Source organism: Amphibalanus amphitrite, unplaced genomic scaffold (assembly GCF_019059575.1).
Source record: "Amphibalanus amphitrite isolate SeventyFive unplaced genomic scaffold, NRLGWU_Aamphi_draft 001909F_arrow, whole genome shotgun sequence".
Lineage (NCBI taxonomy): Eukaryota > Metazoa > Arthropoda > Thecostraca > Balanomorpha > Balanidae > Amphibalanus > Amphibalanus amphitrite.
The window spans coordinates 54,405-71,904 of NW_024883402.1; the positions used below are offsets into that span (position 1 = coordinate 54,405).

Sequence of the window (17,500 nt, forward strand, 5' to 3'; positions counted from 1 at the left end):
TCCTCTTATGCAAAGAAATTGGATCTAGCTTAAAAACTGAGCTCTTGGGAGCGATTCCCGTGGTTCAATGTTTTGCGTCGAAATCGGCCGACATGACGTTACTCTGACGTCATTTCCTGCCGACCTATGATAGATATGAATTTCAAATTTTAACAAAAGGTGTTAAATTGATGCAGCCGAAGGTATTTGAAGTTTGGCGGCGCTACGTCAAGCGGTTGAGAAGTTATCGCAGAAAAACGGGAGGGGGCTAGCCCCCCGCCCCAAGTGGGGCGCGGGAAGTGTAATGAAAATTCAGTATTCACTATTCACTATTCAGTGCTACAGTGAAATATTATTCAGTGCTATAGACTGCGCTCTTCGATCACATTCGGATTCCAAAGATATTGTCATGCAGATTTACATGTATTTGTAGCACCTCACAACGCACTTATCAACCGACAAAAATGAGCGTTTAAATTGAACAGGATTCACAATTTAACCAGCAAAAGAGTTGCACTCATTGAACAGTTATCCTTTAGTAGAAGAAGTTGCCCTTGCCCTGACGACCGCGGAAGCGCCTGCGGTATCCGTGATGCTCGGGCTCGGTGTGCTCCTCATTGTAGTGACCGTGCTCCTCGAAATAGCCATCCTCGTGGTGCACCTCGGGCTTGGAGAGCTCGTGGAACAGCTCGGTGAAGGCGGGGAACTTGACCTCCATCTCTTTCTCGGTGTAGTAGTGAGCATGAGTCGGGTCCCAGGCTGCGAGGAACGAGAAAGGCGTGTCAGCGGCTGAGCTGATTTAAAACCATAGTGTTGGAGGCCGCGGGAATTGCAAACCAACCAAACTTCTTTAGATACCAAAACAAAATCATTTGATGAATGGCGATGCTTCCTCGTGCTTTGCTGTGCACTTCAACACATACCTATTTTACAGGCAAACTGCTTAGTTTTCTTTCCACGCTAGAACAACGGTGCTGGACGCTTCAACTTATGCATCTTGCCCAAGGCAACTTATATAATCATCAAAATAATATTTGTCTTTCTAAGATGGAGATGATAATCGTTCCGTTCTCACATCGGTCAAAAGCAAAAAGGAAAATGTACTAATACGCAGGTCGAAATCCTTCCTTACCGGGGACGGCGACGAAGGAGCTGAAGGTTGACTCTTCCTCCGAGAGGGACTCGAAGATGCAGTACGTGTTCTTGGGCACCATGACGTTGAACTTGGCGGAGTGGTCCTTGTGGTAGATGGGGTTGCCAAGGATAACCTCCTTGTGAATGCCACCGGACGTCAGCATGTGAACCTGAGAAGGGAGAGGAGATTGTTGAGAAATCCTATATTCTTGCAGTCATTTACTCACGGAAGTAGTCGTCGGATATGTATCTAGGGATATAACAAATGTCAAGTAACTGAGCATTTGAGCAAGGAAACGCTGTTAGCGTTTTGGAAACGGTGCCAGGTGCCAGTGACACATGTCATGTAAGTAATAAAGTTTTCACTAGTGTCCGTTGTGTCCTGTGTACCCTGTAAGGACATGGCTCTGAATGACGGCCTGGGTGCCCGTTTACCAGAGCTTGTCCTGCATCGTCGCGGAACCACAGCCTAAACAAGTGGGCCTCCGTCCACTTCACTGTTATGAATCTATGCCGAAAATTTAGGACACCGCAGTAGAATGCCCATTCAGTCTGTTCGATGTTTTCCAGCCAGAAACTGTCACTTAGAGTTTACTATAAAACTTCTTTTCAATACGAAACAACGATACAGTGCTATACATGTAACTAAGAGAGAGCGTCAGAGCAAATTTGGGAGTCTTCTTCCCTGAGAAGCGCGTCCGTTCTCTCACCTTGACGGAGCCGCCGTAGTGGTAGGTGATCAGCAGGTCCGACGTCTCGTGCTTGGTCCACCGGCCAAAGAAGCCTTTCTGACCCGGGGTGATCATGTTGTTCACGTAGGAGAAAGTCGGCTCCTCGACGCCATTGAAGGTTCCCTTGACCTGTCGTACGGCAGAAGGACGAAGCAGTTAAGAACATTTGCGTTATTATGGCAAACAAGCGAATGAGGCCAATGCACAATAAATACATGTTTTATGCGCCAGTAAAGAGAAGACATAAGCAGAGACACAGCCTTACGCCCTTGAAATTCAGGATTAACCCCTGAATTTCACGGCACACATGAACGAAACCCCGTTCAGTCCAGAACAGCAAGTCCGCATTCTAATTTGGGTTTCCAACTTACCGGAGACACAAAGCGGGGCCCGGCCATTTTGCCCTCGCGCCAGTGGATGTCGAGCGCATCCTGCAGCTCGAGCTGCTTGGGGGCCACCGTGTGCAGGAAGCGGCGGTACAGGTTGGTCAGCACGCCGGCCAGCTGCGGCGTCGACGGGACGCCCGGCTGCGGCTCGGCGGCCACCAGCGCACACACGCAGACAAACAGGAGCAGCTTCATGGCGTCGAGTGAGAGGAGTGCACCACTGCTCCGGGCCGTGGGGTTATATAGTGAGCGGGCCCCGATCTTTGGCCGCAGCTCAGCCCACACGCCGGCCTGTTGTCATGTGCATAAAGTACACATCGTGATGGCATCCGTGTTGGTCTGCGTTTGATCAGGATTTTGGCAACAGTCAGCTCTCATGATGCCTGGTTTGCCATGAACATGCGATAATGATCAGACCACGGGGCTCCCGCGGGGCTGGTTTCTATGTAAACAACGTGCAAGATGCAGCCAAAATGAGCATTCTTATTAAGAGACTCTCTTCGCTTTTTCAATTTATCAGTTTTATCAAGTGGATATTGCACGTTGATTCTCAGCTCTGCTCTGTATTACCTACGTGTAGTTTTTCATTGTAAATTGTCTATGTGAACGGGATATCTTTAAAAAATTGCCGACACGCCAGTGAAAAAGTTTAATCCTGACCGAAAGCTATCAACTTCAAACACAGAAGCTGTAGAACCCAAACTGACGGAACATATTTGAAAATGGATAAGTGTTGTAGCCTGTAGGCATTCAATGGCAAATGATCTATAACAACACCGTTGCAAAAATTTTTTCTTTTTATTACTGAGATGAGCTTACGATTCACATTTATCAGCCCTGATCACCCAGATGGCTGAATCTAGAGGCAAAAATCTTACCCCTAGACCAGAATACTCTCCATTTATCAGCTACTAAACAGGCGCGGTGTCAATACTTGTGACGTTGCTGATTTATGAAGTTACTGTGGTTAAAAAATCAAACGATCTCATTATGAAGCATTTAAAAGTAGTGTGAAATGTGTCTTTCATTTTTTTTCGCTAAAGCTTCGTCTGATGATCATCTGAATTGCCCTGTAAATGGAGAATAACTATTTGCTAAAAATCTGATTGTGCCTGCGTTTGCTCAACATACGCCTTATAAAACATTTCCTTTACATAGAAAGTTATACCTATCATATCTATGTACAGGGTGTCTCAAAAAAGTGTCACGGTTTTGAACATCTCCTGTTTCGTAACCTTAAGGCCTACATCATTCAAATTTTCTAGATTTAGTGGCAACGTTTTGACATTTTATGTGGTAAAATTACAAGTTCCTAGGCAGAATAGTTTTTACACTAGAACAAAAAATAAAAAACTCAGTTTTCGTGCTGTAGGAGATGATAGGTCACAGCCTGCCGTCGATCCTGAAGAGTCTGGGCCCCTTTCGCCTGATCATGAATCCAGAAACAAGCTCAGCAATACATTTTTGAAACCTTTATAAGTAAGAACACCGTGTACAACTGCCGTCTGGAGCACAGCAGCAAGCTGAAGCACAGCCACAAACATGGTCAACGATCAACACTGATTTTCAGACGACGCGAGATTCAATGCCTCGACAGTCGACGGCTTCATCTTTGATGACAAAATCCTCTACTCGGTTTTGTTCCGAAACACATAAAGAGAAGAAAGGATAGCTGATGGACAGTTTTAAAATTCCTACTCAAACGTGCACAGCTTCTGGGTGTGCGCAATGTGACAGTGTGTCACAAGTCCTTTGCACGGTGTCAGCGACTGCAGCTTTTGACGAAAGAGTCAGGCATGGCAACGGCGCTGTTCTGAGACTAATGGGTGATTGCAATTCCATTGTCTGTTTTGCGTGACGTTTTTGGTCTCTAATAGTTGTAGATAATTACTGACGAGCATGTTGCTGGATGCAACAAGCAAAAGCCGGAGTCTTAGCGAAATCGTCGGCAGACTGTGACGTATACCATCTCCTATAGCGCCCAATATTGAGTTTTTTATTTTTTGTTCTGGTGCAAAAACAATTTTTCTTAGGAACTTGAAATTCTGCCACACAAAATGTCATAATATTGCCACTAAATCTGGAAAATTTGAACGATGTAGGTCATGTAGTTAGGAAATGGGAGATGTTCAAAACCGTGACACTTTTTTTGAGACACCCTGTACACTGTACAGCTGCGAGGCGCAAGGGAGCGAGGATGTTTCACGTGACCAGAATATGGTTCATCAGTAACAAATATATTGGAAGCTTAGATATGTTTCATTTATGAAAGGGCGTGCCACTTACTACACCGCCTTTCCTTTTTTATTCATGAAGAAAACTCTAGCAGGTATAACAGACCACAGCCTACAGGTCAAACCCCCTTCACCATGATACAGTCGCCATCAGCGCAGGATAATGGCGTCAGGACGGTGCCTGCAGCGCGATATCAGTGACGGCGGGCCGCGGCTGTCCCCAGGTCTAACGTCGGGCAGTGTGGCCGTGGTGCCCCGGCTTGGCCAGGTGGTGAAACAGTTGCGCGTGCTGAGGGAAGGTGGTCGCCATCTCCTCGGCAGAAAACTCCTGGTGATGCTCCCTGGACCACGCTGCAAGAAAGATAGCAAGTCGGTCATCAACTGTATCATTTTATAACGCTTAAGCTTAAATTTCTGCTAGCTCACCTCATCCGAAGTGTGATTGTGTGATTGTGTGCACTGTACATATATTCATCGTTGGAGTCGTTCCCTAAACACACCAAAACGGCCTTCTGTTAAAAATCGCTCGTTTCCTCAAGATGGAGACAAATTGTAGGTACCCCGTACATTTTCAGGCCACTGTCCAAAGTCACGTGTGTGAGTGAGCAATAATCGCCTGCGCGTAGCGTCAGATGGTCCTGTCACCGGCACACACCTGGTATGTCAATGTAGGAGTGGAAGGTGGCCTCGTCTCCCGACAGCGACTCGAACACGCTGTAGGTGGCCCGTGGCACATACACCAGGAACCTGGAGCCCTTGTGGTCCAGCGGGTTCCCCATCACCTCCGTTCTGTAGCTGCCGTCCTCGGAGATCAGATGCACCTGCGGTTGAAACGAATAGTGTAAACTGCAAACTGTGTGGAGAAGGCAGTGAACGAGATGAGGAAGATTGCCATCAATGGGATCGCAGTTCCAAACAAAAACGGAACAAAATCTCTTTCAAGCTTTTGTTTCTTCCTACCATTTTTCTGTAAAACCAAGATCTTCGTACATTCATTTGTGAACAATGAACCAATCTCAAAAAGATAAATGAATACAGCTGAACAACTAGCCCTTTTTCGTTAGCCATTGTCAGTTTTCATCGCCTAGCGCTAGTTAACCACCACGTAGCAGACAAGTAAGAATGCATTATGCAACTTCGCCAATCACCACTGAACCCCGAAAACTAACTATTGACCATGCAAACTGATTCAGTCTGGAAAAGTGCGTCTCGGAGTGGACCATACCTTCACGGCTGCTCCGTAGTGGTACATGAAAACCACCTCGGAGACGTCGTTCTTCACCCAGCTCCCCTGGCCCAGGTGGCCCGCCTGTCCTGGGTTGATCAGAAAGTTGATGAAGGAGAACGCAGTTCTCTCCTTGCCGTCAAAAGTGGCATTGATCTGTTGGAGGGGCAACAAGCAAGGTAACAGCGAAAGCATGGTACAAGAACATGCGCTCGTTCTTGCGCAGTGATTAGCAACTAATCGCACCATCATTTTGATGGGCGATGATATGGGTATTGAGAAGCTTTCCTTTAATCAAAGAATTTGGATCAGGAAAGGCCATGAATATGAAACACGAATGAACAAAACTATCGGAATAATCCAAAGATAAGGTATGCATAGGATATACTAGCTTAGCCCGCGCCCCACTGGGGTCTGCGTATAACGCGCCCTACTGGGGGGGGGGGCTATTCATAGCCCCCTCCTAACTCCGAAACTACTGGGCCGATCGTCAAAATTCAAACGGCGTCTGATAGCCCCGGAAAAACTGTCGAGCGAAACCTAATTTCATTGACCTCGAGGTCACCTATGACGTCACAGGTCAGGTCAAAGTAAAAATTATTAGCATTTTGGCTTCTTCACGTTTTGGGCTCTGGCCGCCTTCTTACAAGTCAGATCAGGCTCATTTTTGGTTCACACACTCGTGAACAGATGCTCTAGATACTCTGAGGGTACCAAACTTGTACTTTGATTTTCAGGTCAAGGTCAGGTCATCACAGGTCACGAAAATATTATATCATCCGTCGGTCACGTGACACATGTTTTATGGTCCATTTAGGCCAAACATTTCGAATTTGATGTCGTCTGTGTCATTCGAGGTCATTTTGAGTCAAATTTAGCTTAGGTCAGGTCACTTTCAGGTCAAAAAAGGTCAAATTTTGAAGTTGAAATTTTTCAACAAAAAAGCTGTCTATTGGATGCAGTTTGAGCTCAGGAACACGATGGTGCTATTTATATTGGTGTACGATGTCAAATACGTGCTGAAAAATTGATTTGAAAAATTTATAATTGTGAATTTTTTGCAATAATGCGTATAACTTGGCCATTTTTGAAGATATTTAGCTAAAAGTTGCTAGAGTTAGTCATAATAATGCGTTCTATCACATATATTCCGTTTTTTTCGAAAAGTCAAAAAAAAAGAAGAAAAAATGCAAAAATATAAATTTTGAATTTTATTATAAAAATTTTTCAAAATTTTCAAAATTTCGAATATCCGAGATAGCAGTTTGATAGCGCAGTCTATTCTGAGTCCTCTCATGCAAAGAAATTGGATCTAGCTTAAAAAATGAGCTCTTGGGAGCGATTGCCGTGGTTCAATGTTTTGCGTCGAAATCGGCCGAACATGACGTCACTCTGACGTCATTTCCGGCCGACCTATGGTAGGTACGAAGTTCAAATTTTGACACAAGGTGTCAAATTGATGCAGCCGAAGGTACTGATAGTTTGGCGTCGATACGTCAAGCGGTTTGGAAGTTATTGCAGAAAAACGGGAGGGGGGCTATAAATAGCCCCCCCAGTGGGGCGCGGGTTAATCGTGCTGCAGGCTATCCATCGACTGCAATTGATGTGTGCCATCATGTCCTCACCATCAAAGAAGCACTAGAAGACAACATTTAACACGCGCAGTGGAAGGGTTGCGAGTACTACGCCCAGTGGAAGGGGGGGGGCGGATGTCGCCCCCCCTAAGATCTCAGCTCCCACTGGAGCTAGAAAGACAAAATTTGGAGGGTAGGTGCGGGCCATGGGGAACTCTATTGTGTGTGAATTTCGTGACCCTAGGTCAATATCTTCAAGGTCAAATGAGGTCAAATGTGGTCAAATCTGCCATATTAGCGACTTTTTTGCGTTTACACGCCGATAACTCAAAAAGTTACCGGCCGATTTTTTTAAAACTTTCACTATATGAAAGAGCAAACATTTGTGAGTATGTATGGTGAATTTCTAGATAATCCAACAATAAATATGGCAGTTAGAAGCCTGCTAAGGGTAAGATGTCACCGGCTGAAGCGGCATCGGCCGACGCGGGAAACGCGGCAATCACAATTTTGTGTTTACACACTCATAACTCAAGTTGTTACCGGCCGATTTTCAAAATTCTTTGACCATATGATTGCTTTTACATTTCTCAGTCTTCTCACCGAATTTGACGCGAATCGAATATAATCAGCGGTAAGGAGCGCGATGTAAAGACGGAACCGTCCCGCCCCGGCACAGTCTACAATAGGGTTGGGACCTATCTGCATGCTCTGTATGTTTTGGTAAAATAAAAAGCTCAGAATTTTTAATGATTTAATTTAAAATCACTTTGTTAAAAAAATGCCTAGTTAGTTCAGAAATTGATTATTTGTGGCTGAAAACAACTTGCTTCTGATTGGTCGGGCTAATCATGACGTCACATGTAGGTATATAACTGTCTGTATATTTGGCGCAGTTGAGACATACATTTTCTATGTATTTTCCTATGGTAAATCGGAGTGATTGGTCGTGTTTTCAGTGTCTCTTTATTTTGCGCTGGTATTGCGTGGCTAAGAAGTTTTATCAAGAATGGCATATACTAAAATGTTCCTTTAATAATGGAGCTTCAATATCTGTGAGCTTTATTGGCAAGCGAAAACTGATTTCACTGTTATTCTATCTGGAAATTACTCATTCTTTTAGGTCAATATTCAAAATATTTTACGGGAACAAGTTGGCACTTTTCTTGATTTTTGCACTCAAATCGCGTGCGATTCAACTGTATTGGAACTTGCAAAGAAGCTTGGTGATTAATTAACTGTGTTGTTATGGCACTGTTTGCAAAGCATGGATAATGAAACTCTGCCATGCCAAAGACTTAGCTACATAGCAATGCCTCAAGTAATACGCAGGAGGGACAGAATTCAGAGTCCGATCGAGAAGAATCGGTGCAAATGCTACGAAGACCAGGCAGCTCTGATACAATAGCTAGTCGTCTCACTACTCTCACTCCATTAGACCAGCTGATTCCTGACAGCACCGACTCGGATGCAAAGATGGAGCTCATCTTCCAAGCCAGAAACCAGTTCTTTGATGGAAGATGTGATGCTGCCTCTGTCTCTGCTTTGTTGGCCACTTTGGACGGGGCGGAGCTCCGCTCCTTGCGTGAGCGGTTATTCGCCTGTCATCCAGAAATAGTTCCTTCGTTTGCTGGCCGTTCCCTGATTAGGTGCAATACGGGGAGCTGTAATCAGGGAAGTAACTTTCCATATGAAAGGGGTGCAGGTGCACCCCCGTCCCCCATCCACTAGAAGTGCACCCCCATAGGCTAAGCGGCGCCCCACACGCCGCCCCACACGATTAGCTCTAGAGCAGATGGCGAGTGTGATTCCTCGGCTGCATTCCATCTCGGCGTCGTGATGCTTGTGGGCTTGGAAAGCGTCCAGTCGTATGTAGGGTAGTGTAGGGGTAGGGTTGAATTCAATAAGGTCCTTACATTTGAAAGGTTTGAACAACCCGCAATCAGCACAACATACCACAAGTTTAATAAAAAACTACCAAACTCCGCCCAACTAATATTAATAAACATTACAGCCAAACTAATGGCCTAAATAAAAATATATCTCAAATCCTAACAGTTATCGCGGGTGATGGCGCCATGAGTTGCTATTATCCAAAACAGATGCAAATAAACATGTTTGTATGTCCTATGTATGCTTGTTTTAAAAACGTTGCAGCGGCGCTGGGAACTGCAGTCTTAGATCTGGGTATGTTTGGCATCTGCAACTCTTCATATACCTACACATTAACCCTATTTCGGACGGGGAGACCTTTCAGGATTTTCTTGTACAATTGCCAAACGCCGCGAGACATTCAGCTCAAATTTGGTGACTTTTCCTAAATGCTCATTGCGCACATCTCAGCAAAAAAAAAAATGCCGGGTCAGGTCAGGTCAGGTAACCAGAGCGGGTTTGTTGACCCCACCTCAGAAAAGTTTGCAAACACGTCAGAGCTTGAGTTTTTCACGAAGTTATTTCCTTTCATCAAGTCTTCAAAACAGTACCTGCAGTATGTGTCGTTTGTATATCTCAGAATTTTTTATCTGTGACCTGAGGTTAGGTCAGAGTCGTGACCTTTACATTGCAAGCCTATGGAAAAGTATTGAAATGCGACCTGCACCTCGAGTAAACGAGTCAAAACCACCCAATTCTTTAAGAATTATGACAAATTATCTTATCTGTAATGATCCAGGTGCCATTTACTGACAGGGACACCGGAGAGGGTTATCTGAGCCGAGATCATGTGAGGTGATATCTACCATACATCAATGCTCACAATGCTTACAATATTGACAATGCTTTTGCTTACAACACTTACAATACTTACGATGAGACCAGCAAGCACTCTGCCGTTACAGTTCTAACTTCTGTTTCGAAAAACGACGTTACACACATTCGCTGCCAGCATAACATGTATTGTTTGACAGTAACAAAATACAATTGACATTTGAACCCCAAACGGACCGCCATCCACTCAAATTTTATAACCCTGACCGGTCAGGGGGCGAATGGAGGTCATTTCCTGGGCATTACACTCAGCCCTTGCACAAAATATCTCACCTCACAGTGATCATTACAACAATAGCACCGACTTGATAGTGGATTTCAAAGTACTTGCATCAGTTCTTCCTGCTATTGCAGACGATCATCTCCTCAGGGTAATGTTGTTCGGGACATGAACGAAGATCGTTTTCGGAGTTTCATAAGTGCTACTGCAACAGCCTGGCACAAAACAGGACTTGTACGCTCTTCTCTGCACTTTGCCCTTCAGTATATCACAAAAGAATTGTTTAGAATCCATCTTACGCTTCTTTCACAGTCTCCCTTGCCACCGTAGCTTGCACCGTAGGGCGTAGATAGATTGCTGTTGCTGGTAAGTTAAGGCACGGTAGATAGAAATTACCTCGGTTCTCAACGCCTTAAGTTATTTTCATAAAAAAGAACAAATAAATGATCAATAAGATGACAGGAATGTAAACATTTTAATCGTAAAGTAGTCCAAATATTGGAATGAGCTTTTGCTTTTCAGTATCCTCCGATTCATCATCTTTATCATTTGAAAATTCGAGGTACATAAAATGTTTATCACGCGCTCATGTTAAGTGGGAATATAGTACACGGCAGACACATCAATTTTTGACACTGAACATTTCATCCGTAAATGTTTTAGCATAATTTAAAGTTAAAAACAGCGCGAATGGCAGAGTGAAGCAAACAACATCTTTCACCCATTGATATAACATGTAATCTGTGGTGCGCCAGATGCGCCATTATTTGTCAACCGCAGAAGGTGACATGTGACGTAACAGCATCAAGAGCATCTTTTTTCAAGAGTTTTTCAAAACAAGTTTCCTATCTTTCTTCCCCCATTTCTCTCAGCTTATTGATTTTATGAGGCAATGGTATGCACCATAAATTCTGTGAAAATAGTTTGATCATTTTCATGCATTCTTAAAAAATCGAGTTCCCAACCCCATTCAGGCGGCGCTTAACGGCTAGCGCCGGCCGCCGCGCCGCCGCGCCGCCGCGGCGGCACGATGTTTGACTTTACACCGCTATTATTAGAAAAGTTGTGAACCGATTTTCTTACTTCTTGCACGAGAAGATCCGCAATTCAATTCTGGACAGGTAGCCGAAATTTCACATTGATATTGTGCTTGCGGCGCGAGTTATTGGCGAAAAACAGGAGGGGTGGGCGAAATCCGCCCCCCCCCCTTCCACTGCGCGTGTTAAATAAGGTATATAAAAACTGACTGCGGCTGTTTTGGCACTTGTCAACGGTGAATGGTGATGTGGAAAGACGTTTCTTTGATTTTCGATCTTAACACTTCCAAAGTTATTTGCCTTTGACTAACTAAACCCGTGCCCCGTTGGGATCTGGTATGTTTCATGTCCTGTTATGTTCTGTTGGGGGGGGGGGGGGCAGAGGGTCTCTCCGGAGCCAATGGTCGGATCAGATGAAATTCAGACGACATTCGAAAGATCTAAAGATGCACAATGCACTATCTCGGTGACATCGATTTTTGACCTCTGGCGTCACAGAAAGGTCAATCAAAGTCAAATATGCTCAATTTTTAATGACGAGACTCGGTTATAAAAGTAAATCTTAATTTCTAAAATGAGACTAAAAAGGATGAACAATGAGCATAGTAGATCCCGCCCATGGACGGTCATCTAAATGGATGATGACCTGTGAGGTCACGAGAAGGGTCAGCCTCCTTGAGCAATCACAAGACACATGCCCGAATCGTATGGAATGACATCTGGATTGTATTAGAGCAGCTATGAGGGCAGCTCATACATTTGCAGCCACAGTTATCTCATTGGTCACCTTTCTTTGACTTAAAACGTCATAGTAAGGTCTAAAAAAAATTCTGGGCTGATTTTCTCCGTTTTTTTTTTTTGAACAGCTCGATCATAAATGGACGAACAGGACCTTAGTTTGAACTTAATAACTCATGCCCTGAGATGACCTAGGACCTTATTTTTTACGAGTTACGTGAAATTTTCCTACCTGCTTTAACCCGGCCGGGCCCGGGGGTAATCCCAACCACCGCAGCCCGGGGGGGGGGGGGCGTTTTTCGCCCCCCCTGTCTAACTCCGTAAATAAGGGAGCTACGGAAACAAAAGCGATACAAAACGAAAGGTCCTTACGAGACGATTCTAAAGCACCTAAAATTTTTGACCTCAGGTCAATTTTCAAGGTCAGAGGTCAAGGTCAAAGGCAAAAACCGGCACATGTGTAGTGATCTCAAAGTAAGCCTTCTAGAGGATGGCAGGATGCATCAAACCGGCAAAATTGGGTATCAAACGAAAGAAGAGAATCTGAGGATTCCGAATATGTGCTCAAAATCAAAGGTCAAGGTCAAGGTCACGCTCACAATTGACCTCAAACTTTGCACTTTTTCGTACATCTTGCGTGCTAACTTCCAAGATGTTTTGAAATGTTTGGAGGCTTATCAGTTCCCTATTTGTGGTTCATCTTACGATACAAGGCTGCTCAAAGGTCAAGGTCACAGAAGAGTATCCTTGCTAGAGGCTATTTCACTAATTCAAGTTAGTAATAATAAATAAGACAGTTTTGCCATCCGGAAGCTCTAAATGAAGACTTAGAAGAAAATGGATGCCAGATTCGTGATCAGCGGGTACAAATCCATCATAAACGACCTTTCATGTGTCAAGGTCACCCAAAGGTCATTCGAGGTCACATGAGGTCAACATAAAATTTGACCTTTTCCAAACAAAATATATATCATTCGACGCGGCTTGACACGGCGAATGCGATGGTACCACTGCCGTAGCTCTAGGACCATTTTTGTCGAAGTTATTTGCGAAAAACTAAAACCACATTTCGGGGTCGTTGACCTGACCTCTGACCTCAGGTCACCAAAACTATTTTTCTATTTTTCTCTACGTCAAACGCTACACAACCGTGCTCGTAATTTGTCTTTATCTCTAAAACTCTATTTTAAGCAGCTATTTGAAGTTCGCGTCTGTGACGCCGAAGTTTGCCTTGCAGGGGTCTAGAAAAATCGACCTTTGACGTCATCAAGGGGGCTAGGTCAAAAATATTTACTTCAGAAGATGTCAAATTGATGGGAGAAAAGGTACTGAAAGTTTCGCTTTCCTATCCCTAAGCGTTCGGGAGCTATCGCAAATATTCGCCAGGGGGGGGCGAAAAACGCCCCCCCCCGGGCCCGCGAGGGTTAATGTTTCCTTATCTTTCAAAGCCGAGCCGCCAATAGGCTATCGTAACACAAACAGGTCTTCCAAACGTCCAACCGCTGACGAATTAATTCAATGAGCCTACCGGAGAATAGAAGGCAGGTCCGGCGAGGAAGCCATCGCTCCACTTTATATCGAGCGCATCCTGCAGCTCGAGCTGCTTGGGGGCCACCGTGTGCAGGAAGCGGCGGTACAGGTTGGTCAGCACGCCGGCCAGCTGCGGCGTCGACGGGACGCCCGGCTGCGGCTCGGCGGCCACCAGCGCACACACGCAGACAAACAGAAGCAGCTTCATGGCGGCGGCGGTGTTCGAGAGGACGCAGGCGAGGGGGGTTATATACCGGCACCGGGCCGCGCCGGTACCCGCGGCACACAATGCCCGGCCCGCCGGCAGTCCGGGCTGACGTCACACGGGCTGAGGTCCATCATTGGTCGCCTTAGACTGATTTAAAGGTTACGGGTGACTCGAACGTGTGTTTGTGGTGGTGCATACCGCAGTACCTGTTTATTGTTCAACAGTTGAGCTCTAAACGGATGCATGCTAGCATAGCTACACTAGAACATTAGCTCAATTGTTCACATCCACAGCATTCTTCATTCGATATAAACGTTGTTCACAACTTTGTTCTAATTTATCAAGTAACGGTAATCCCTCAGTTTGCCAGCACCAGTAAAGTGAAGCCAATATTCTATTTGAGCATGTGTGCTAGCCATCCCTTTTACATAGCCTATAGCAACGTAACAGCAGTGTATCACAGACAGAACATGACGGCACGGCGCGGTATTTATCCGACTGGTAGCGTCTCCGAGTGTCCCGTGTTTGTTTGTGGCAGAGCAGAGGTCTGGTGTGTGTCACCAGGCTGCGGAGGGGCCCGCGACAGGATACACATACCTACACAACCTCCGCCTGGCGACACGACTGCAAACTGAACTACAGGCCGGGACTGTGTGGATATGTGTTTTATTATTACTATCATTGTTCGATTTTAGCTTTTCACAGAAACCTGAGATTGATTTATTCGTTTTTTTTTTTTTGTTACACACAACACCAACACAATACATCAGTTGACAGATGACTGAGTGAGTGTGTCAATCTACGCATGACTGGGGTATCTCTACAACATGAATGATTAGGGAGGGAGGGGAGGGAGAGGGGCTCTGCATATATCCCATCGGTCCGTCCGAGTTCAAAATTCAAAAGCTAATTTTGGAGATACAATTATTTGTCGTCCGTGCCGTCTGAAGGCATTTTCAGCTGTTGCATGCGAATGAAAGGCTTCAGGGAAAAACGTGAAATTTCACAGGGAAATAGGTCACTTTTAACCCTCGCCCATGTAGGGGGGTTGGTGCAACCCCCCCCCCCTCCCTGAGGTTTTTCTTAGCTACACGCCGAACCGTTTCAGATAGCCTGCTCAAATTTTCAGTACCCTTTGGGGCATCCTTTGCGCAAGTTTTGGTAATTTTTTTCTTGTCAAGGTCATGTCAGATCACGGAGTTATGACGTCATAAAGGGAACAACCTCCGGCCAGATTTACGCTAAATTGGAGATTGCTTCACATTGGTATAAATGCCGACTGACCTGACACACGGATGGATTGTTTTAGAATCACAACTGGCTGATTTGACATTAGCACAATGTCCGTTGACATTTTTAATGTTACTAAAGGTCAAGGTAAGGTCAGTGACCTCGGTTGACCTGTAATGACTTCTTGCACTTGTATGCCTTTTCGGGGTATTTTGATGCCCTGAATTCGAATTTGCTATCCATTTCAGGCATCGTCGGCTGTTTCTTGTAGTTCATTTTGGGTCAGGGTCAGGTCAGTGACGTCACACGCCTGACGTGACCCAATGCACAAATGACCTTGCAGACTTCCGATGCTCCCAACGCATCATTTTTAGAGTTATGACATCAAAATATATACCAAACGATAGAGAATTGATCAAGGATCACGATAGTGAAGGTTTTAAGTCGATATCTCTTACCGTTTTGCCGCAATCGGCGCGGAAATCTGAAAAAGTTAGATTTTTCCGAAAATTTGACCTTTGACCGGTCATAAGTAGGTCAAATGTTGACCTAGGACCAAAAATATACCACCAATCGCGAGATCTCGTTGAGAGCAATCCGTTGGTCTTTTCCGCTAAGCTCTACGACGCTCCCAGGGGGGGGGGCAAATCTTGCATACCCTCTAAAGCAGCCTTTTGATACCTTCCCTGAAAATTTCAGGTCTCTGCCGTTTCAGGTCAGGTCACCAGGTCACCAAAACCGGTACAATGTCACGGTAAAGTTGGACTATATTAGCGGCAACAGAATCGCTGAGTTTATCGTTTGTAGCGTAAGAACCGTAAGACTTAGCGCCACCAAACTCCAGACACAACTTGGGGCAGCCCTTTGAAGTGTGACCTGGGAGTTTTGTGTTCCAATAACGTCAGGTCAGGTCACAAAGTCACAAAAACCGGTTAATGGTCAAAATGGTATTGAAAATACGTCATTTTGTCAATGAAATATAGAGTTGTTCATCGATTTGATTCAAACTGGCAGGATATGCTAAGCTTTCCGAGTTGTACAGGGTGTCCGGAAATTGATTGCGCACTCTTCTAGTCCACTTTACAAGGAAAGAAACCATGCATGGGTCATGGTTTATTTACAGATATACCCTCCACCCAATCGCACACATTCCCTCATACGGTCGGGCATGCCACACATCAGGTTATACAGTGTCTCTGCACTAATGCTGAGCCACGCTCGCTGGAGGTTCCTGATATGCGCCTGCTCGGTGGTAGCCGGCTCCATCATGTCGAGCTCGCTCTGCACGATAGCCCACACGTTCTCGATGGGCGACAGGTCATGGGGCTGTTGCCCGGCCATACTCCCCTCTCCCAAAACCTTCGGAGGTTGTCCTAGCACCACCGTTGAGTGCTGGTGGCGTGATGAGCTGAAGCACCGTCTTGCTGGAAGATCGCCTCGGACATCTTCGGCACATCTTCGGGAGCAGCTCGACCTGTGTTGGCGCCCCCGTCATCAAGGATTTCCAAGTTCGGGTGACCTGAGGTCATCTAGACTCCCCGTGACGAGTTGCATCGAATCAATACCCACTTATGCAAAACTATCAACTTTGAAATTTGACCTTTTTTCCTGATCGTGACCTAACCTCCACCAGAAAGTGACCTAAACCGTACCTGATAGTCTTATGACCAACACCATTGAGTTAGAAATGAAAAATTGGCCATAAAACTTGCATCGCAGAACCTTAGTAACGTTGGGTTCATGTGCTGACCCTTGGTGACCTGACCTGTGACCTGACCTGGTATTATCAGTGACTCTACTAGCAACATATGTACTAGGCAACTGACGCCCTATCGCTGATTTTCGACAAAATGCGTTTTATTCGGTGTTATAGCCAGGGATGCGGAGCCGTGGAAATTTCAGACGGCTCCGGCTCCGGCTCCGGCTCCGGAGAAAAAAATCGGCTCCGGCTCCGGCTCCGGCTCCGGGTGAAATGTCATGGCGGCTCCGGCTCCGGCTCCGAGTAAAATGGTCCGGCTCCGGCGGCTCCGACTCCGGCTCCGGCTCCAGCACTCAGTACATCGTCTATATAATTAAATACGGGTGGAAGAAAAGACGAAGGGATTGGTTCACGTTGCTTCTGTATTTGCATAACAAGGCTATTTTGAATACCACATGTTTTACTGCCTTGTTTGTACTGTCAAACCGAACTAGGTCGATATTTTTTTCCTCTTCAAAAAAGGAGCCGGAGTCGCTGCGTTTTTGACATCTCCGGCTCCGGTCCCGGCTCCAGGCTATATTGTTTCACGGCTCCGGCTCCGGCTCCGGCTCCGGGCAAAATATGCCGGCTCCGGCGGCTCCGGCTCCAGCTCCGGCTCCGGCTCCGCACCCCTGGTTATAGCGCATTCCCTAGAAGACCCGTGAACGGTGAAACATTTTATCTTAGACCTGACCTGTGACGTCATTGGTTACCCCGAGGTCAATGAAATTTGGTTTCCTTCAACAAATCTGACAGGGCTATCGAACACC

At 45.7% G+C, this 17,500-nt stretch overlaps 2 protein-coding genes across 2 annotated transcripts; both read right to left on the reverse strand.

Moving 5' to 3' along the window:
• Window positions 1-386: 386 nt before the first annotated feature.
• On the reverse strand, window positions 387-3,320 carry LOC122375743. Its single transcript, XM_043355236.1, has 4 exons — window positions 2,216-3,320; window positions 1,824-1,973; window positions 1,112-1,283; window positions 387-738 (listed from the first exon to the last, which is right to left on the reverse strand). The coding sequence occupies exons 1-4, from the start codon at window positions 2,423-2,425 to the stop codon at window positions 515-517; spliced, it is 756 nt and encodes a 251-aa protein (XP_043211171.1). The 5' UTR covers window positions 2,426-3,320; the 3' UTR covers window positions 387-514.
• A 281-nt stretch (window positions 3,321-3,601) lies between these two features.
• Window positions 3,602-13,852, reverse strand: LOC122375744. Its single transcript, XM_043355237.1, has 4 exons — window positions 13,553-13,852; window positions 5,690-5,845; window positions 5,120-5,285; window positions 3,602-4,815 (listed from the first exon to the last, which is right to left on the reverse strand). The coding sequence occupies exons 1-4, from the start codon at window positions 13,760-13,762 to the stop codon at window positions 4,691-4,693; spliced, it is 657 nt and encodes a 218-aa protein (XP_043211172.1). The 5' UTR covers window positions 13,763-13,852; the 3' UTR covers window positions 3,602-4,690.
• Window positions 13,853-17,500: the final 3,648 nt, after the last annotated feature.